Source organism: Prionailurus viverrinus, chromosome B3 (assembly GCF_022837055.1).
Source record: "Prionailurus viverrinus isolate Anna chromosome B3, UM_Priviv_1.0, whole genome shotgun sequence".
NCBI lineage: Eukaryota > Metazoa > Chordata > Mammalia > Carnivora > Felidae > Prionailurus > Prionailurus viverrinus.
The window spans coordinates 16,670,608-16,693,003 of NC_062566.1; the positions used below are offsets into that span (position 1 = coordinate 16,670,608).

Below are 22,396 nucleotides of genomic sequence, written 5' to 3' on the forward strand. Positions count from 1 at the left end.
GAGCCCCTCAGGACTACGAAACAGAAAGTTTGGAGAAAGTTCAAAAGCGCTAGAACTGATCAATGGCCCAGTGAAAGTTCTTGCACTGCCATTGACTCTGGCAGGGGGTGGGTCCGGAACTTCTGAGCGACGGAACCTTAGCCTCCAGGGTCTAGGCTGCGCGAGGCGCGTCTTTGTAGCGCGGTTTCCGGGCAGCGCTTTTCCTTTACATGCGGCGCTGTGTGGAGAGCTGCAGACAGTAATGGTCCCGCGGGTCTGGCGTCGACGAGCCCTGGAACGGTGTCTGAAGGAGGTTGATAAAGCCACCGGCCGGCCAGAGTGCTTCCTCACGTAAGTGAGCAGAGCCGGACTCTGGGTGAAGCCCGGGTCTCAGCGTGGGTGCGGACTCATGGCCCCCAGCGAATTCTGGAGTAGGGGGAAGATAAAGGGATGTGTACACCTCTTTTTCCCAGATTTCATTTACTTGACGCACCCTTAGCCTATCAAAAATTTTAAAGTTGTTGAAAGCTGTACAGTGCAGATTTCCGAGTCGTGTGCTAACCAAACTAAGCTCAGTTATTAATGCCCAGAGGCTTCCATTGAGTCTTAACGCACCCCCCGACTCTTTACACACAGGCGCATGCCACCCTAGGTTGGTTGCTCTTTTCTCCAATATGCTCTCAATCCACCCAGTGCTTACTTATCCATATCCTTCATTGGAAGTATTAAGTTTGTCGCTTGGCTGTCCACCTCCACGATGAGCTTCTTGAGAATTAGGACTGTCTTTCATATCTCTTGCCCGCATAAGCTCTTTGTATTGTGTTGAAGGACTTAAAATGCGTTGTATGAAAGTATGGCTCTCAGATTTGTATTTCAAACCCGACCTTTCCCTCAGCTTCAGGCTCACAGCAACTACAGCCACATATTCTTAAAGCATCTCAAATTTAATATGTGCAAAATGAGCTGTTGTTTCTATTTAATTTCCTGTACAGTGCCCTCCATGATACTTTTTCCCCATGCTCCACCCCTGCTTCCCCTATCTCAGCAAACGGCAGCTCTATTTTTTCTGTTGTTCAGACATATAACTTAGCTACTTCTTTGATATCTTCCTTTTTTCTCATTTCTACATATAATTCATCAGCCAATTCTGTCGGTGCTGTCTCCAGACTGTATTCTGAATTCGACTGCTTCTCACAGAATCTGTTCCCCTAACCCCTGCACAGTTCTTCATCAACCTAATCACTGTACTTTTGTAACGTTTCCTCTACTGGCCATCTTTCCAGAGTGTATATTCTATCATTTTGCTCCTCTGCTTAAAATCTTCTGATGGCTTCTCTTTATACTTAAAATGGCAAACTCTTACCTCTGAGCCCTGAACGATTCACCTCCGATTCACCTCCCATCTACCTCCCTAACCTTCTGCCTCCTTTATCACACTCCAGCTATGCTGGCATTTTTGTTCCTCAGACTCACCACGCTCATTTCCATCTTAGGAAATTTATTCTCACTTTTTCCTCTACTTCGAAGATAATGTTTCCAGAGCTTTGAAAGACTATCTCCTTGTGTACAGGTGTCATCTCAGACGTCACATCTTCAGAGAGGTAGTCTCTGACACTCTTGCCAAAGCAAGTTTTGACCATTGGCTGACTGAATGATGGAGTGGCATATAACATAGCAGAGTTGAGCTTTTTAAGACTAAGATTCACTATATATCTTGAGGCAAAGAGGTGTGTAGTAGTTTCCCTGTCTAAAATCCATACAGCAGATTCATAGACACTTAGCTGACTCTTTTTTATATGTTAATGTGGCTCATCTGCAAGATAATACACTCTTGGGAGCCAGGATCTATACTTAAAATTGATATTTCATTCAAGTTTGGTTTTGCACAAGAGTTGGGCTTTTTTTGTCTAATTCACAGTGCTGTGAAATTATTATCTATAATTATAAATCTCTTTAAACTTCCTCCCCATGCCCCCTTAATAGGATTCAAGATGAATTGGCATCAAAGTTCACTTCATTAACAAAAGTACTTTATGATTTTAACAAAACACTAGAGAATGGCAGAATCCACGGAAGTCCTTTAAAAAAACTGGTGATAGAGAATTTTGATGATGAGCAGATTTGGCAACAACTAGAATTGCAAAATGAACCAATTTTACAATACTTCCAGGATGCAGTTAGTAAAACCATTAAAGACGAAGACATCAGTCTTTTTCCAAAGAATGAAGAACAGGAGTGTGAAGAGGATGGCTCAGAGGTGGAGGCTGATGGCCAGGAGGCCCTCGAACAAGATTTGGAGGAGGAGGAAGTGGCAGACCTGAGTGATGATGATCCTACAGGGGATGAGAAAACGAAAAACTCAAGCACAATTGATCTGAGGAAAAGTCCAGTTTTCAGTGATGAAGATTCTGATCTTGATTTTGATATCAGCAAATTGGAGGAGCAAAGCAAGGTGCAAGACAAAGTGCCTAGGAAACCAAGAGAGAAGTCCATAGTAGATGATAAATTTTTCAAACTATCTGAAATGGAGACCTTTTTAGAAAACATGGAAAAAGAAGAGGAACAAAAAGGTGATGAGGAGGAAGATATTGATTTTTTTGAAGACGTCAATTCTGATGAAGATGAAGGAGAACTGCTTGGAAGTCAAAAACCTAAGGTAAAGTCTTGGGAGAGGAGAGAAAGAGGACTTTCTACCTCATATGAGATTTTGTTCTGTTTCTTGAGAAGAGGTTTCAAATACCTCAAAACTCATCAGGGCACAAGTGAAGTATTTAGATCTGTTGAAAACTGGACTGGAAAAATTAAACCAAAGCTTATCACAAAATATTTCTTTTGTAGCTTAACAACCATAACCACACATGTTAGAGGTATTCAGAATTTCCCTTAAACATATCTTCACCAAACACTAAAAATGATAATAAGTGAAAGGAAGGCATCTGTTTACTTTAAGCTGAGATATCTTGGAAATAATTATAGTTAGAAGATTTAGAGATAGGAATATAATGAATCAATACTTCCTTCCAGTTTGTTACGGTCTAGTAGTTCTTACAGTTTTGTAGTAGTGTTGTAGTTGCCAGTTTTCCTTATAAAACATGCATATACAGGGGCCCTTGGGTAGCTCAGTCGGTTAAGCGTCCGACTTCGGCTCAGGTCACGATCTCACGGTTTGTGAGTTTGAGCCCCGCGTCAGGCTCTGTGCTGACAGCTCAGAGCCTGGAGCCTGCTTTGGATTCTGTGTCTCCCCCCACCCCCCTTCCCTCCCTCCCTCTCTCTCTCTCTCTCTCCCTCCCTCCCTCCCTCCCTCCCTCTCTCCCTCTCTCTCCCTCCCTCCCTCCCTCCCTCCCTCCCTCCCTCCCCCCATCTCCCTCTCTCTCCCTCTCTCTCTCCCTCTCCCTCCCTCTCCCTCCCCCTCCCTCCCTGTCCCTCTCTCCCTCCCTCCCTCCCTCCCCCCCACTCTCGAAAATAAACATTAAAAAAAAGTCTTTAAAAAAATATGCATACACATATATGCATGATTTAATGTGTTTTTCTCCTTAGTCAGAATTTTGAAAAGTCTTTTCATTTTAGTCAGGTAAAAGTTCCAGAAACCTGAAATACAAAGACTTCTTTGATCCAGTTGAAAGTGATGAAGATCTAGCAAGTGTTCATGATGATGAACTGGATCCAAAGGAAGAAGACAAAGAAATTGCTGAAGAAGAAGAAGAAGAAGAAGAAAGCATTTCTGAAACGTGAGTAGTTTGAGTCCCTTACATTGTAAGCTAGAACTGTCCAATTATATGTGTGTACTCATAGTTGTCAAATATGTTTATCCTAAAAAGCTATATTCTCTAACGTCAGATAGTCTCAGGGTAGCCAGAAGAAAGTCTCTGAATTTAAAGAGTCATTAGAGATCATCTAATGAAGATAAATGTCACCAGCAATCAGATCTTTATTTATTTGCTTTTTGTGCCTTATTGTTATTTTTGTGAGATAAGTTTGTACTATAGATTGAGGAATATTTTCTATATATTGTACACTTTTTGTTCTATTTCACTGAAATAATACCTTCTGGTCCTTAATAACTGAATGACTTTGGAATTCTGAATATTTATTTGCATTAGGTATACAAAAGAATTTAAATTACTAGAAAATAAGTTTTGTTTTACTTATGAAAAGTGGTGTATTATTGTTTTTCATAAGTGTTTTGGTATTTATAGGGATGAAGATGATGACTTTGAAGAAAGTGAAGACAGTAAACAACATAAAGAAACCTCAAAAAGAGTGACCTTTGCTTTGCCAGATGATGAGGAAAATGAGGATACAAATATCTTAAATGTACAGAAGGATTCTGATGAAGTTAAATCCTCTTTTGAGAAAAGACAGGAAAAGGTAATGATTAAGAATTGAAGGAATTTTGTATATACTTACCAGGACTATGGGACTCCCAGATAACTAATGTACACTGTTTTTCTTGGCTGAATGCTTAATTATCTTTTAAAAACAAAACAAAAATCTTGCTGCTATTCCCTACAGCACACCATATCCAGATGCCCACGTGGAAGGTAGCTAATTTGTAAAAATCAGTGCTGCATTTCCCACCCTTTGACTTTCAGTTTGTGTTAAAAGCTGTTTTTTTTTCCCTTTGTCGCTGGTTTCTTTATACCTAGTGGCATGTTTTTCCTAATTAGCTGTCTTGTGAACCTCTCTTTGTAGCTCTTTCAGCTGCTCTTAAGGATACTGCTTCTTTCAGATGCTCTGTGGATGGCTCCACATACCTGAATTTTAATTAATGCCATCTCAAATACATTTTCTAAAGTTGATAAAAATTATCTCCTTGTGACATGATTTCAGGCAAATGAAGTGTCATTTGCAAATAATGGATAACAGCCTGGCTCCAGTTATTTGTGTCATTTAACCACCTTAAAATTATATCACGCAATTAGAAATGAGAATAGGCAAATAAGTATACCAAGGATATCAAAAGAATTATTAGCAAAGGAGAATCTGAGTTAAATCTATGATTGTCAGATTGTCCCCAAAGAGATAGATTTAAAGGAAGGGGTGGGGGGCCGGTACCTTGTGGCTCAGTTGGTTGAGCGTCTGACTTTAGCTCAGATCGTGATCATGATCTCGCTGTTCATGGGTTCACACCCCACGTTGGGCTTGCTGCTGTCAGCTTGTCAGCGTAGAGCCTGCTTTGGATCCTCTGTCCCCCTCTCTCTGCCCCTCCCCCACTTACACTCTCCCAAAAATAAATAAATATTTTTTTTAAAAAAAAAGGAGGAGGTGGGGAAGCACTAGGAAACAAAATAAGAAATTTCATTGAGTTAGTGTCTTTCCCTCCCTATATCCTCCCTAAGATAAAGACAAGCAGGTTTAGTTTTATTGGGGAATTATATCAAACTTTCAAGAAGTAGAAGTAATGTTGTTTAATTTCCACGTACAAAAAGTAAAGCTTCCAGACTTTTTTTCTTGTGAAGCTATTAATAACGTGATACCCAAACCTGACATTAAATCACATGCACACACACAGTTTCATTTATGAATAGTGATGTGAATATTCCAAATAGCATAATGAAAGACTGACAACACCACAGCCAAATGGGCCTTATTCTTGATTTGGTAATAAGAAATCTATTAACGTAATTCTTGGTTGTAACAGGATAAGGAGAAAACTGTATGGTTCTCTCCATATATGTCAAAAAGACATTTGATGTGGGCACCTGGCTGGCTCAGTCAGTTAAGCATCTGACTTGATTTCAGCTCAGGTCATGATCTCCAGGTTCGTGGGATTGAGCCCCATGTCCAGTTCTACACTGTCATTGGTCATTGTGGAGCCTGCTTGGGATTCTCTCCCTCCCCCTCCCCCACATACATGTGCTCTTTCTCTGTCTCTCAAAAATACATAAACTTAAAAAAAGACATTTGATGAAATTTAGTATCCATCCTTAATTTTTTTTCACCTGCAGTGAAATACAAATGCATTTAACCAAAAGGTGCCATCATGCTCAGTGGTAAAATTCTAGAAGTAGCCCTTTAAAATGAAGAGTAAGACAAAATGTCCACTATTACCTTTACCACTGTTATTTAACATCCTTGTGGAAGTGTTAGTGCAACTACAGTAGAAAGACATCCAAGGTAAGGAGAACTGAAATGAGCATTAATATTTGCAAAGGATACTAGAAAAACCTAAGTAGATGAACTGAAAGCTATTAGAAAAACAAGGGAATTCAGTAAGGTAGCTTTCAGGCTGGCATTTTCTACACTGTAAAGTCATTATAGGGCTGCCTGGGTGGCTTAGTCGGTTGAGCATTTGGCTCAGGTAATGATCTCATGGTTTGTAAGATCGTTCCCTGTGTTGGGCTCTGCCCTGACAGCATGGAGCCTGCTTGGGATTCGCTCCCTCCCTCTCTCTGCCCTTCCCCCATTCGTGCTTGCACATGCTCTTCTTTCTCAAATAAACTTAAAAAATAGGGGCGCCTGGGTGGCTCAGTCAGTTGAGTGTCTGACTTCAGCTCAGGTCATGATCTCATGGTTCGTGAGTTCAAGCCCCGCATTGGTCTCTGTTCTGGCGGCTTAGAGCCTGGAGCCTGCTTCAGATTCTGTCTCTCTCTCTACCCTTCCCCTACTGTCTCTCTGTCTCTCTCTCTCAAATATAAAAAATAAAACATAAAAAAATTTTTTAAGAAATGAAAATTAAAAAAATAAAAAGTTATAAATGTCTTCTAAAAGTTAGAAATAATTTGGATTGGGGGTGTGAAGTCTAATGTTCAAATAAAAATTAATTTTGGAATGCTCTAATAGTTAAAATTGATAGTGGCTTGGGAATGGATAGATCATTTGACTAGAACAGAGCCCAGAAATCTGTCCAGAATCTTCTGGGGGAATTTAGTATGTTATAAACATGGCATTTCAAATCAATGAGGAAAAGAAGTCATCTGCATTGCCTCACCCCACCTCAGGTGTTAAGAATAGGAAGTTACTGTTGGCTTAATAATAAAATGGTGGCAAGAAAAAACAAAAATGTATTGAGAAATAATACATTTCTTGCTTTTGTGCTTTTTTTTTTTTTTTATAACGTTTATTTATTTTTGAGACAGGGAGAGACAGAGCATGAACGGGGGTGGGTCAGAGAGAGAGGGAGACACAGAATCCGAAACAGGCTCTAGGCCCTAAGCTGTCAACACAGAGCCCGACGCGGGGCTCGAACTCATGGACCATGAGATCATGACCTGAGCCGAAGTCGGATGCTTAACCGACTGAGCCACCCAGGCGCCCCGCTTTTGTGCTTTTAAAGTAGTTGCTTTTATTCAGCTATAAGCCTGATTTATTTCCTAAATGTGTAATAACTTTTTGTTTCTTTCTTAGATGAATGAAAAAATTGCATCTTTAGAAAAAGAGCTGTTGGAAAAAAAACCTTGGCAGCTTCAAGGGGAAGTGACAGCTCAAAAGCGACCAGAGAACAGCCTTCTAGAAGAGACTCTGCACTTTGACCATGCAGTCCGCATGGGTACGTGAGCCCATGGGGCTCCTGCAGATGTTCGTTTGCATGTGTTTTCTATGACTTTATTTCATAGGAAGATTTGAAATGATATTTCTTTTCCCCCAACTTTTTATTTTAAAAAGTTGCAAACATACAGAAAAGTTGACAAAATAGTACAACAAACACATATATGCTATTCAGCTGGATTCACCAATCATTAACATTTTGCCATATTTGTTTTCCTTCCCCTATGTATATATGTGATTATCTGTGTGTACTTTTTCCCCCTGAATCATCTAAAAGTAATTTACCAATATTATGACACTTCATGCCTAAGTACGTTTACATGTATCTTCTAATAGGACATTCTCTTATACAGTCACAGTACTATTAATTTACCCAGGAATTACTGTTATGCTAATTCATGCCTAAATCCATAATCATTTCTGCTAGTGACCTGTATACAATGCCTGGTATCATTTTCTACTGACGAAATTGTGAACTCTAGCCAGGAACCCTGGTCATCTCATCAAACTCTTTCTTGTACCTGTGAAATCAAAATGAATTTCCATTTTATTCAGTTCTAGAGAGATTGGAAAAGAGGGTGAGTACCCAGGTGCATGGACTAAAAGTGTTAGCACTGATTACTGGATATACTCTACTTTTGTGGTTCTCAAACTAGAGGGAGCATGAGAGGGCTAGTTAAACACAGATAGGTGGCCCTTTCCCCCCACCTTCTGATTCAGGTGGTGTGGAGTAGAGCCTAAGAATTTACATTTCTAACAAGTTCCCAGGTGTTGATGCTGCTGGTTCAAGGACTACCCTTTGAGAACCTCTGGTCTAGTGTATACTTACCTCGTGAGTACATGTTCTGTTTCCTTTAGCTCCTGTGATTACAGAGGAAACCACCCTTCAACTGGAAGATATCATTAAGCAGAGGATAAGAGATCAGGTCAGTAAGAATGAAATTTAACTGAACTTAAAATTCACTGGAATTTTTAGAAATAATATATGAGTATTTTGGGAGCAGGACCAACACTCTTCATTGTTTTCGTAGAAATTTTGTTTATATCAGTTCTTCATTTAAAGCTTAAATCTACACTGAAGGCTACTACTGCTTAAGTCTGCACTATCTTTCTTTTATTGTGTGAGGCACTGCCTTTCACTAGAGCTCTGGAAAGCCTTGTGCTTGAGGAGAAGGGAGAGCCAGAGCCACTGCCAGTCTTTCCTGTGCCTTGCTCATCTGCCTGGTGGCGCCCGGTGAAACTGGTAGAGGATGACAGGCGTGGTGACTGATTCTGACTTGATAGGGTCATACTTGGGACCTTTCATCTGGCACACAGTGTCTGGGCACAGTGTGACAAAGGGTTTATTTTTTTCAAATGTTAAAAACTTAGCAAAGTTTTTGTTTAAGAATTGATTTTATTTTGTAAACTTAGAATAACATTGGGCATATGACACATACAATAAGAGATGGCTTTAAAATGTGTATAGTGTTTGCTCAAAATACGAATAGTTTGAAGGGTGGGTACTGTATGCAGAGTATCCTTAAATTTGAAATGAAATGAGAAACTCAAGTATTGACTTGTAAACAAACCTTGATGGGGAAATGTGGAATTAAAGGTGGTAACGAGGAGAAAGGTGCATTTAAAACAAGAACAAAAAAGAATACTTAAGTAATGCCCTCTTTATTTTTCATAATACCTATGTTTGGTGACTTGAATAGTCATTTTACAGGTTGAAATTAATTACTTTTTGCTACAATTTGCTTACCCTGGAATGATAATAAATATTCCAGAGGAAGAGTCTTTTTTTTTTTTTTTTTTTTTTTATGAAATTTATTGACATATTGGTTTCCATACAACACCCAGTGCTCATCCCAAAAGGTGCCCTCCTCAAAACCCATCACCCACCCTCTCCTCCCTCCCACCCCCCATCAACCCTCAGTTTGTTCTCAGTTTTTAACAGTCTCTTATGCTTTGGCTCTCTCCCATTCTAACCTCTTTTTTTTTTTTTTCCTTCCCCTCCCCCATGGGTTCCTGTTAAGTTTCTCAGGATCCACATAAGAGTGAAACCATATGGTATCTGTCTTTCTCTGTATGGCTTATTTCACTTAGCATCCCACTCTCCAGTTCCATCCACGTTGCTACAAAAGGCCATATTTCATTTTTTCTCATTGCCACGTAATATTCCATTGTGTATATAAACCACAATTTCTTTATCCATTCATCAGTTGATGGACATTTAGGCTCTTTCCATAATTTGGCTATTGTTGAGAGTGCTGCTATGAACATTGGGGTACAAGTGGCCCTATGCATCAGTACTCCTGTATCCCTTGGATAAATTCCTAGCAGTGCTATTGCTGGGTCATAGGGTAGGTCTATTTTTAATTTTCTGAGGAACCTCCACACTGCTTTCCAGAGCGGCTGCACCAATTTGCATTCCCACCAACAGTGCAAGAGGGTTCCCGTTTCTCCACATCCTCTCCAGCATCTATAGTCCAGAGGAAGAGTCTTAAGTGAGCTTAGAAAGAAATGATAGATTTTGTTAATTTATGGTCCTTGTGCCTTTCATATTTCAGGCTTGGGATGATGTAGTACGTAAAGAAAAACCTAAGGAGGATGCCTATGAATATAAAAAACGTTTAACGTTAGACCATGAGAAGAGCAAATTGAGTCTTGCTGAAATTTATGAACAGGAATACATCAAACTCAACCAGGTGAGGACTCCCTGAAGGCAAAGGCATTGTTATTAAAGTAAGAGAAGCAGACAGCTGGCTCTTCTGGTTCTACTGTGATGGCTGAAAGTCAGGAAACAAATCTTATGCTCTTGGTTCACCTCATTGAAGTGTGAGACAGTGTGTTAGAAATAGAGAGGTTACGATATTGCCCCTGAATGTGAGGGGGTAGGGGAACTTGTTTTGCAGTTAGTCATTATTCACCCGATTGTTCCAAAGGTAATTATTAACTTTCTAGAAATTATTATAGTAGTCCCACAATTTTAAAATCACTTCTCTTTCATTCTTTAGAAGTTACCAGTATAACATTATCTGTAAATTCATTCACGTGTTTAGGTCTGGTGGGTTGTGTGGTTTTGGTTTTGTTTTCACTTAGATTCTTAAAAAAACTATCTGGTTAAGTAGGACACAGTAATTTCAAGTAATATTATATTACCAGTTAGTGATTGGATTATTTTTCCACATTCGATTTATTCAGAATGTGGTCAGTATGTAGTTGGGGGTAAAATGGCATTTTTTATTTGCAAAAGCCATTTGATTAATTAATGCCACTTTCACAGCAATAGCAAACCATGACCTTGATGCTGCTGTTAAGTTGAAGATCTAGAAAGATTTGAATTCAAATTCTTTCTGGCTGTTTGGCAACCCAAAGTGGTAGTTGAAGGAACATATTATTAAACATTGCCCGGCTACTTTGAGAGGATTCAGTAAATACAGAAAGTATTTTGTAACCATGAGAGTTAAAAATTAAATATGTAATGGGACAGCTGTACCAGCTCTGTAAATACCAGTTTTATTGAGGTCTCAGAAGTCAGTAGTCAATCATAAGGTTTTGAGTATGGATTTAATTTAGGCTAATTCTAGACCCATTCAATTAAGAGTTAGTCTGGGGATGATGATAAATATTTCCTGAAGTTTGGTATCTGTCCTAGAGGTAATAGGCAAGGTGATAATAAATAGCACATGAATGAACTTCTAGTTGTATATAGATGATTTCACAGCTAGCCCCACGTCGGGCTCTGTGCTGACCGCTCAGAGCCTGGAGCCTGCTTCAGATTCTGTGTCTCCCCCTCTCTCTGCCCCTCCCGTGCTCGTGCTGTCTCTCTCTGGGTCTCAATAATGAATAAATGTTTAAAAAAAAATTTTTTTTTAAAGATGATTTCACAGCCATTATTATCTGGGATAAGGCAAATGACACGTGGAGGATAAAAAATGAGTTAAGTTAAAGTAAAGCAGTGACAAATGCCTGGACGTGGCTGGAAAGTGGGCTCTGGTGACAGAATTAGAAACAGACCTGGATGCATCTCTGGTATCAAGGTGGTGCAGGCAAAGAGCCAGTGGCTTCCCTGTTCTGGTGTGTGTGGTTTTGTTTTGTTCTATTATGCCTTGATAAAAAAAAATAGAGTCTTAGCCTTTTAGAGTGAGCATTATGGGCAGAAGGAAAAGGGGATTGTGAGCATTTGTGCTGTTTCTACCTTTTGGCTGTTGGGAATAGTGCTGCTCTGAACATATGGCTACATGTATTTGTTTGAGAACGTCCTTTTTTTTTAATTCCTTTTTTTTTAATGTTTATTTATTTTTGAGAGAGAGAGAGTCAGAGTGCAAGCAGAGGAGGGGCAGAAAGAGAGAGGGAGACACAGAATCTAAAGCAGGCTCCAGGCTCCCAGCTGTCAGCACAGAGCCCGACATGGGGCTTGAACTCACAAACCATGAGATCATGACCTGAGCTGAAGTCAGACGCTTAACGGACTGAGCCACCCAGGCGCCCCTGAGAACCTCTTTTTTAATTCTCTGGGGTATTTACTTAAGTGGGGAGTTGCTAGGTCATACAGTAATTCTCTGTTTAACTTGAGGAACTGCCTGATTCATTTCCATTGTGATGGCACCATTTTACATTGTCACCAGCCACACACAAGGGTTCCAGTTCCTTGACATCCTCACCACCACTTGTTATCCGCTCCTCCCTTTTCCTAATGATAGCCATCCTAGTGGGAATGGCTTAGTTCTTGACAAATAAATACCAAGGGAATTAAATTGTAAGTTCTGAATCTTAGAGGTAGTGATTGCTGCAGCTCCTGAAGTGCAGAGCACATTCTTTTTTGGCTAGTGCTGGCACCGTCATGGTATTGAGAACTTGAATTCTGCCTTGTAATGTTTTTTTTGGAGCCTTGATGAGAAATGGGGAGCACCCTTATTGACCTTCAGGGTTTTGCCCTGTGATGTGTATTAGGCTGCTTAATCTGATGTTGTTGAATTCATTTCCTAAGCAAAAAACAGCAGAAGAAGAAAATCCAGAGCACAAAGAAATTCAGAAGATGATGGATTCCCTCTTCTTAAAATTGGATGCCCTCTCGAACTTTCACTTCATCCCTAAACCGGTAAGTGTGTTAACATTTCAGTGTGCAGTCAGAACAGATGTGCCTTTAATTCCTCTTTGAGCTTTTGTGAGGCTAGCACTTTATTTGGTTTTGGATACAAACCTATAGGCATTCCCTGTAAATTACAGGCAGGGCCTGTCTTGAGGAAGGCTTACATGTAGTCCTGGACAGTTCTGGCTTCCTCTGCTGATCCAGCCTCATCACCAGATGGGCCTTTGCCAGACCTAAAATTTTAGCCACAGGATCTCTTCATTACTCACTCTTTCTTGTTGTTCAGTCTTGGGTTGTATTTTCATCCTGTGGTGTGTCTGGAGACCTGTGATGTCTGTACCTGCTGAATATTTTCTGAATACCTGCTATGTACCATATTAGGTTCTTTATGTATGTGAACCCATTTTCCCCAATTTTATTAAGATAAAATAGACATAGTGGTACCTGGGTGGCTCAGTCGGTTGAACGTCCAACTCTTGATCTCAGCCCAGGTCCTAATTTCATGGTTCGTGAGCCCCCATGTCGGGCTCTGCAGTGACATCGAGAAGCCTGCTTGGGACTCTATCTCCCCCTCTCTCTGACCCTACCCTGCTTGCACTGTCACTCTCAAAAAAAAAAAAAAAAAAAAAAAAAAAAGATGAACTTAAAAGATAAAGTAACAGTGTATACATTTAAGATGTACAACAGTGGTTTGATATAGAGGTTCCCCCATCATCAGAAAGTAGAATGTTCCTATGAAACGTTTCGTAAGCCTAAATGGATAAACCAAAGAAGCAATTACCATTAACTAAATGGAAAAGTTTTTGAGCTTTTCAGACCCCAAAAAAGAACCTCTCCTAGGCTTTTCTGTTACTTCAGAACCAGTCTTGTAACGGATGCACAAACACGTGGAGATGCACACAAATGCTCACAGACACAGTTTAAAGCTCTGGTGGCCTGATGCTGAGATGCCGAGTGTGGTTCCTGGAGAAGGAGCTGGGCAGGGGAGCTCACTGCAAAACAGATGCTGAACACTACTTTTGCTTTCACAAAAGTAAAAATTCTTTTCAGATTTCTTTCAGTTAGCAAAAACGAGTACTAATCCAGGTCTTTTGTAAAAGCAAAGTGGCCTAACATGAACTTTGGAAGGGCACAGGATACCCGCATGTGTGTATTGTGAAATGATTGCCATGGTAAGTTTAGTTATCCATCACCCAGTGTAGTGGCAGTTTTATTTCTTACGATGAGAGCTTTTATAATGTACTTTCTTAGCAACTTTCAAATATACAATACTGTTAACTCTGTCTAGAACTTCTCTTATAACTGGAAGTTTGTACCTTTTGACTACCTACACCCATTTCCCCCACCACCTGGTGGCCACTAATCTGTTCTCTATCAGTTGGGGGATTTTTTTTAGAGAAATCTAAGTGAGATTGTTACCCAAAGTTAAATGGGAAAGGAAAGAAGAAGCCTCAGTTCTCTTGGCTGCCATGGTAAATAATTACAGGGAAACAAAAGTAAAGCATAGAAAAATTGTATTCAAGTATACTCCACAGGAGGAGCCTGCCAGTCAAGAGAGACACAGGGCCCAGAAACTCGTGAGTGTGGACTTGGATCTTTTTTTTCTTTTGGGTGGGGCCTAGGGTCACAACATTTGAATGACAGACCGGGATTATATAATAATTACCCAAATTTTCATGTCTTTTCCCAAGATGTATTTGAAATGCCTGCAAGGGTGGGAAGCCACAACATTATTTCTATTCTGGAGACATAGGTCAAATAAGGACAAGGGGCTGCTCTGTGCACAAGTGCCACATGCACAACACACTTAACTCTTCCTCTGCCAGGACGTTGTAACCACAGACCCACTGCTAGAGGGGTGGGTTGTGGTGGTCCCTGGGTGGTCTCCAGTAGAGCTCTTCATCTGGATGTCGAAGGTCCATCCTCCTGCTGCTCATGCCTAGTTTCCTGCCTAACAAGATCATACAGTATTTGTCTTTTCTCCATTTGACTTATCTCACTTGGCATAATGCCCTCAGGGTCCGTCAGTGTTGTCACAAATGGCAGTATTTCCTTCTCTTTATGTCTAAATAGTATTCCAGTGTGTGTGTGTGTTGTGGGTGCGTGTGTGTGTGTGTGTATACCATGTTGTCTTTATTCATTCATCTATTGATGAACATTTCTGTTGTTTTCATGGCCTGCTATTGTAAATAATGCTGCAGTGAACACGGGGGTGCAGATACTTCTTGGAGCCAGACAGGGGCACCAGCTTGGCTCTACAAATGGTCAAGGCCGCTGGCTGGGAACTCTACTTGGACACTGCTGCAAGCAGGAACCTGGTCTGCCAAGATCCAAGCACTAACTGCTATAAGCCCTGCCCTTGTTCTCCATCCTAGTCTGATCCCCAGTGGTCAATCCCCACAGACTTTGGTGATCCCTATGACACCGACATGATTGGGCCTGTCTAGAAGTGTCCTACGATGCTGGGGAGTTACAGGTCTACTTAGGCTCTCTTCCCACTGGAGAAACCCTAGGTCCAGGTGGTCTCTCACAATGGGGTGCTGTGCCGGCTGGGGGGAGGGATATGGTCAGAGTGTAGCCTGTCCTACCTTTCTAATGCAGTCCTTCTCAGTCTCTGTGGTCCAGGGGGTTGCTTCAGCCTCACCCTTGGGTTCTCGGATTTTCACAATGCTATCTCATCCATGGATAGTTGCTAGTTGGTCTTGTGAGGACAACTAAGGTTGGGATCAACTTGTGTTGCCATCTTGATGATGTCAGTGTCCCTGCACATTAACTTGATCCACAAAACATTAAGGTAGATGCTATTCTTTCTGTTTTGCAGATCAGGAAACCAAGGCTTAAGAGGTTGGGGTGGGGGGGGGTGGTGCCTGGGGGCTCAGTCGGTTAAGCATCTGATTTCACTTTAGGTCATGATATTATGGTTAGTGGGTTCAAGCCCTGTATCCAGCTCTGTGCCAACAGCTCAGAGCCTGGAGCCAGCTTTGGATTCTGTGTCTCCCTCTCTCTGCTCCTCACCCATTCTCTCTCTCTCTCTGTTTCAAAAGTAAACAAACATTTAAAAAAAAAAAAAAAAGGTTGGAAGGGTTGGATCTAACTCTGGGTCCATGCTGTCCCCATTGCCTCATGCCCCTCTGTGCCAGGCCCAGACATCCAGCGACCTCTGTCTGTCTGATTCTCACCACACTTGACTCAGTGCCTCTTTACTCTTTGGAGCTGCCTCTCCCACTCACTACACTCTGTGAACCCATAAAATGTTCTATGCCTTCCTTTTAGTACTTGCCAACCTATTGCCCCTTTGTGTTGCCTAGAAATGAGATGTCATGAATCTCAGAGACTAGTCTAGAAGTCAGAAACCTGAGTCTGAATCTGCCCCTGACTAGCTTTGTGAATTAGACAAATTGCTTCACCTTTCCTCTGTATAGAAGAGGTAATCGCTAAAATCCTTCGGATTCTTTGATGGTTAGGAGATTTTTCCTGTGTGAGTATCTTGTCTTCTAAGACAGTCTGCTTTTATCACCTGGCTTTTTGTTTTGAGTTAATCAAGGTATAATTTGTATGACAGTAAGTTTGTGGTGGCAGGAGCCATTTTAGATACCAAAGTGCCAAGTATAGCTGTGGAATAAATGAAGAGAGGAATTTTCATCCCCTCTTGGCCAGCAGGTCTTACTGTGAAAAAGTTACTAATATGAAAAACATGATCCCTTCCTGTGCCTTACAAGACCCTACGTGATCTGGCTCCCTCTCACCCCTCTAGTCTCCATAGCTTGCTATCCCCCAGCCACACTGGTCTTCCAGTGCCTTCAGTGAGCAGAGTGCCTCCTTCCTCACATCTTCCTGCTGGACTTTCCTCCGCCTGTTAGGCTGTGCCTCTTTCTTTCCATGGTTGGCTCCTTCCTGTCTCTGGGGTCTCAGGCTGAGTGCCATCTCCTTCCCGCATTCGTCACTGCTCTGTGCATTTCCCTCATAACACCATCACCGTCGTTGCTTGATGGCTAATTGTTCTCTACTCGTTTCCAAGCCAGCACAAATGTGTTTTGTTCACTGCTGTTTCCCTGCTGTGTTCATCACACTAACACAGAGCCTGATATGGGGAATTAGACATTCCGTGGAATCTTGGGAATTGAAGAAGGAGAGAATGTATTTGGGGCTACGTGCCCCAATATAGAAGCCTTTCTTTTTTCCTCTTCAGAAATGTAGAATTTTTGGTACAGGTTCCTTTTAATAAGAACTTTTTTTCATACTCAGTTTGGTATTTCACAATCTCCATAAACCCTATTGACCAGTCATCATTTTTTTTTCTTTTCTGGGCTGTCTCCGTTTTCTCTGTTTCTCTTTAAATTACAGAATGGAACACAACGTAACTAATAAGTAAGTGAACAGTCAGTAGTCCAGTGGAAGAAATTTTTTCTTTAACACTCTGACATTGTGTGAAATGTCCTTTTTATTCTTTCTGAAATTTCCCGGAACACACATCTGTCCAGTTAACTGGGGTAGGGACAGGACTGTGGTAAGAAAAAGGAGTGTGCAAAGGGATCAGTGACACACTCTGCAGTAGAGCCCCCTTTCTCCTGAGTCTCAGTGCTATGTTCTCTCCAGGGCACCTGCTGTGCCCCACACTTCATCTCTTACTCTCTTCTAGCCAACAGAGTCCCTGTCCCTGTGCCCTGGTGCCCCTCAGAGATGTGCAAGAATTAGATATAAAGAGCATTAGTGTAAGCGTTAGGTAAATAATCAGTCGTGTTCTGATCAGTATGAAACCTGTTGTAATTTCTGAATTTCCTGGGAAGTTCTTTCAAAAAAAAAAAAGGCACCTGGGTTCCTCAGTTGGTTAAACTCAGGTCATGATCTCACGGTTTGTGGGTCCAAGCCCTGCGTCGGGCTCTGTGCTGACAGCTCAGAGCCTGAAGCCTGCTTCGGATTCTGTGTCTCCCTCTCTCTGCCCCTCCCTTGCTAGTGTGCGCGTGTGCTCACTCTCGCTCGCTCTCTCTCTGAAAAATAAACATTAAAAAAAAAAGACTAGTGAACATTGTATTCATTTCTCCTTTTTATAATTAATAGGTTTGATTTATTTTGATACTGTTTTAGTTTTCCAAAGGAGTTCTGTATCATTTCATATTTCTGTTTATAAAGTTATGTTTTCAGTAGCTGGAAGATGACAAAATTTGTTTATCAGGTAGTCTATTTTGACTCATTCCTATAAGCATTTTTCCTTGCATCTTTTTGTATATATTTCTTATTGCTGGACTTTTTTCCATAACTGCAGACAAGGTAATATTCACAAATATCAATAGATTTATTTAACACTAGATAGGAATGTTTGAAAATGTCCACATCTGTTACTGATGGGAATAATTTAGTAAAATTCGGTGAAAGAACTGGTGTTGAATATGGCAGAAATGTTCCACAAAAGTGTAGAAATAAGGGTTCTTGGTGTAGTAATGAGAAAGAATAGTTCCTAAAATATGCAGATTATTAATTCCTCAGGTAGCCCATGTTGCCCACTGACACTGCCATCATTCCAGTTATCTTAAGATTTTTGCTGTCAACACATCTCATATTTTAAATAATCCCCATAGAGTATTTTGTATAGTATGCTTTAATAGGTTCACGATACAAATATTTTGTGTTAGGACCATTTCTGACTTCCTATTAAATGTGTTGTCTCTTTTCTAGCCTGTTCCAGAGATTAAGGTTGTGTCAAATCTGCCGGCCATAACCATGGAGGAGGTAGCCCCAGTGAGCGTTAGTGACGCAGCTCTCCTGGCCCCAGAGGAAGTCAAGGTAAAAAGCCAGTGTGGAAACATTAAGGTTTTTTTTATAAGTTGGTATATAGCTAAATCTCTACTCAATGTCATTTTCCTGGAGTTTTAAGTATAATCAAATAATAGTGTTCAGTTTTCTGTAATCAGATATTATGAGGTACAGATAGAATTATTAGAAAAGCTGTTTGTAAATATCCCATATCTATATCTTGTTATAATCCAATTTGAATACTATCAGTGATACTAGGTTTAAAATAAATTGTTTATGTTGCTCATATACTAGTAGTCCTTTAATATCATAATTTCCCCCATTATTTTGTCCATTTAATGCTTATCAATAATAGAATCAGTTTCTAGAATAGAACATTTGAGTTATTAGAAGACGTGGGACATACCAAGTGTAGGCAGTCCCTGCCTCATGAACACTGAAGCTCATGAAGTAAAAAGAAATGATGGTTTGTAACAGGTCTCATCGTCCCAGCTGGCCTGGCACATGGCTCTTTGTCCCTCCTCACTTTGCTGCACCCACACCCATCCCTTTTAGCACCTTTGCCACCTCTACAGTTGACAGCCCTGGCAGGATAGGCTGGCAGCTGGGGAGAAAAGAGAGGAAATCGATCGTCAGTATATAGATACGTCCCTTCCATTTTGGGGAACCCCTCCTGCCGCCAGTGGCTGTCATCAGCAGCTTGGCGCTGAGGTTGTCCCTGGAGTCTTGAGTGCTGTAAGGGGGCTTGCTTCTGGGACTATCAGCTTGCTAACCTAGCTCTCCAGGCTGCCTTTGTGATGTGCTGATGTAGCCGAACTGTCACTGTGAGAGTCTGCTTCATCAAAGAATGAGTTCCAGGCCTAAAGAACTGAGCTACCAAAGCTCTTTGGGGTGCAGATAGGTACTGCGTACTCACTCTTGGCTGTAGATACACAGCCTGTTGGCCACGTTCTGTGGACTTGCTTCCCTTCTAATTTCCTGAGTTGTGTTAAGTTAGATCAACTGGTGATTATTTTAATAGGAAAAAAATAAAGCTGGAGATGTAAAAACAGCTGCTGAGAAAACAGCTACAGACAAGAAACGAGAACGGAGGAAAAAGAAGTATCAGAAGCGTATGAAACTAAAGGAGAAGGAAAAGCGGAGAAAACTGCTTGAAAAGAACAACCCAGATCAAGCCGGGAAATACACGAAGGCAGCAGCTTCAGAGAAATTAAAACAGCTGACCAAAGCAGGCAAAGCTTCGCTATTAAAGGTAAGGATGCAGGAAGGAAAACCGCAGAACGGGGCCTGTGTGGGGAAACTGGTGGCAAGTGGTAGGTGACAATCGATCCACGGAGGGTCAGACCCAGCTGACGCTACCCACCTGCCTAGTGAGAGGCCGTGGGTGCCTGGCTGGAATAACAGCCCAAAGCACATGGCCCTCCCAGACGTGGGGCCTGGCAGGAGTTTTTCTTCCTACTCACTCCTCCTTTAAGTCACAAGAATATCACAGCAGCATAAAATGTATATAAAACCTCTGGGCAAACTGATGTGAGTTTTCATAATTCCTTGTCCATTTATGGATATTTATATTTCCATATACATTGTTATAATTATTTGGCGCTTTTTTTTTTTAACTTACAAGCGCATTTTATAGTGTGAGTGTGTTACTGTCTTTAATTGCAGGATGAAGGTAAAGACAAAGCCTTGAAGTCATCTCAAGCATTCTTTTCTAAATTACAAGATCAAGTAAAAATGCAAATCAGTGATGCAAAGAAAACAGAAAAGAAAAAGAAGAAAAAGAAGGATATTTCTGTTCATAAATTAAAGCTGTAATATATTTTGAATATAATGTAAATATTAATGTGTAAGCTTATAATCTGTCATTGTTTTATAATAAAATTTGAGAACTTTTCTTTTCATGAATGGCAGATATTTGAGAATTCTGCAGTTGTTTTTTTTTTTTTTTAAATTTTTTTTTTTTTTTCAATGTTTATTTATTTTTTTGGGGACAGAGAGAGACAGAGCATGAAGGGGGGAGAGGCAGAGAGAGAGGGAGACACAGAATCAGAAACAGGCTCCAGGCTCTGAGCCATCAGCCCAGAGCCGGACGCGGGGCTCGAACTCATGGACCGCGAGATCGTGACCTGGCTGAAGTCGGACGCTTAACCGACTGCGCCACCCAGGCGCCCCGAGAATTCTGCAGTTTGAAAAGACAAACTCCCAACTGTCGTTGGAAAACCCTGAATTGCTTCTTCTGGGCGTGAAGCTGGATGTAGCTGCCAAGCCCCTTTGCACACTGTCCTTGCTGTGGCCCAGGTGAAGGCCAGAAAGGGCCCACCAGCTGGTGAGCAGGAGCTGGTCTGCAGGCTGACAAGGGCACAGGAGCCAGCCACCCCTGTCACAGACAGCTGTCTACAGCAGGGGTCCTCACTCTTTGGGGTCCTGACTTTCTTCTCCCACTGCTTGGTCATCCTTCTACAACACAGTGACATTGCCATGCTCGTGTCTTAATATCTTTCCCTTTGGGAGGTGATCTCACGTCACACGGACAAAGACTTCATGTAGCCTATAGAGTAGTGTCCACAGTCAGATGCAGAGAGGGCAGATGCAACCTAGATGTGATAGAAGGTGAACACACAAGGAAGGTAGACTGGCAGGTGTGGTGAATCTTCCGTGACCACCAGGTGCTCACCTCCCCATCCAGGGAAAACTGCCTTTTGTCTGGCAAGACCTCATACTATGCTTTGATGGAAATGCTGTAAGCTTTACCTCCGATGGGAAGAAAATGAGAGCAGCTTTTCCCGAAGCTGTTTCGGTTTTTCATCCACAGGGAACAATGAGTGGACAGGAAGAGCCTGTGGAGGGTTGTGTCTTTAGGTCTCCAGGTCTCAGTCCAGCCTTAGTGAAAGTGTCATTTGGTTTTAGTGGTAATTGGAGTATTCTATGGCTCTAAGAGTTCTGCTTTCTTTTTAAATTCAGTTTGCCAGTCCCCATTCAACTGCTGGCTTAGTTCTCTTTCCCTTGAGTCTTTCTTTCATAATTAGTCAAGATAAGAATGATCCCAAAATGATTCACCTTACCTGTCCAAGGGCAGTTTGATGTTTTGCATAGTTAGAATCATTTTTATCTTCATTTCTCACCCTGCCTCTAGGTGAGGCACATCTGTTCATTTGCTTTTTTATGCAATATTTGACACATTCTAAAGATTATGTTCATTTTATATACCTACTTTGTGCCAGGCAATATCCTAGGTACCAGCGAGATAACCGAACAAAAGGATTCTTATACCTATGAAGTGTACATTCTGGTGGAATATTTACATACTTTTTCTATATAAATTAGAAACATAATATAACGTAAACTTTTTTTTTTTTTTTTTTTTTTTGCCTTGTTGCATCTGAGAAAGCAAGATGGGTCACCAACAGCTCTACCAGAGCCATCTGAGGAAAGAGGAAATTTGGCCAGGGTTCTCACCTTGCCGCATCTGCTCACACCAGTACTGTGTGATCTGGCAATATGGCCTCAGTATGTGCTGCCAGTGTTTCCATCAGTTCTCAAAGGATATAGGCTACATTAAGTTGGACTAAGTGAATCTCCTTGAGTGGGTCATCCAAGATACCTACCTACCTTAATGCCAACTCATTGTACATAAAATAAAAATACTTCAATTATGAAAAACAACACATTGGAGAAACCACTCTTTCTCTAAAAACACAAAACGGGGGCACTGGCTGGCTCAGAGCCTAGGACTCTTGATCTCAAGGTTGTAAATTTGAGCCCCATATTGGGTGTAGATTACTTTAAAAAAATAAATTCTTTAAAAACACAAAATGGTACTCAGTGGTGCTCTTCATCTACTTCACGTATGTTAAAGAAGTGAGAAAACCAGGGTGCCTGGTGGCTCAGTCCATTGAGCATCCAACTTGATTTTGGCTCAGGACATGATCCCAGGGTCATGGAATTGAACCCTGTGTTGGGCTCTGTGCTGAGTGTGGAGCCTGCTGAAGATTCTCTTTCCCTTCTACTCTCTCTAAAATAAAAGTTAAACCACGGTTCTGAGTTGTGTTCATCGTTCCTTTACATTTGTATGTGTTTGACCATATATATCTCTTCATG

At 41.2% G+C, this 22,396-nt stretch overlaps 2 protein-coding genes across 2 annotated transcripts; both read left to right on the forward strand.

Annotated features, from left to right (window-relative positions):
* The first annotated feature begins 191 nt into the window (after positions 1 to 191).
* MPHOSPH10 (M-phase phosphoprotein 10) lies at positions 192 to 20,212 on the forward strand. Its single transcript, XM_047864232.1, has 11 exons — positions 192 to 330; positions 1,963 to 2,635; positions 3,547 to 3,707; positions 4,176 to 4,347; positions 7,327 to 7,468; positions 8,326 to 8,393; positions 10,023 to 10,160; positions 12,446 to 12,556; positions 18,221 to 18,328; positions 19,320 to 19,550; positions 19,964 to 20,212. Exons 1-11 carry the CDS (start codon positions 242 to 244, stop codon positions 20,111 to 20,113), a joined length of 2,043 nt encoding a protein of 680 aa, XP_047720188.1. The 5' UTR covers positions 192 to 241; the 3' UTR covers positions 20,114 to 20,212.
* A 283-nt stretch (positions 20,213 to 20,495) lies between these two features.
* Positions 20,496 to 21,961, forward strand: LOC125168568 (40S ribosomal protein S29-like). The gene has a single exon (XM_047863706.1). The coding sequence runs from the start codon at positions 21,691 to 21,693 to the stop codon at positions 21,865 to 21,867; it is 177 nt and encodes a 58-aa protein (XP_047719662.1). The 5' UTR covers positions 20,496 to 21,690; the 3' UTR covers positions 21,868 to 21,961.
* Positions 21,962 to 22,396: the final 435 nt, after the last annotated feature.

Coding starts and splice junctions, on each gene's coding strand:
- MPHOSPH10 (XM_047864232.1), top strand. CDS start 242: ATGGTCCCGCGGGTCTGGCGTCGACGAGCCCTGGAACGGTGTCTGAAG. Junction 4,348..7,326: donor TTGAGAAAAGACAGGAAAAG/GTAATGATTAAG, acceptor TTTCTTTCTTAG/ATGAATGAAAAAATTGCATC. Junction 8,394..10,022: donor AGCAGAGGATAAGAGATCAG/GTCAGTAAGAAT, acceptor TTCATATTTCAG/GCTTGGGATGATGTAGTACG.
- LOC125168568 (XM_047863706.1), top strand. CDS start 21,691: ATGGGTCACCAACAGCTCTACCAGAGCCATCTGAGGAAAGAGGAAATT.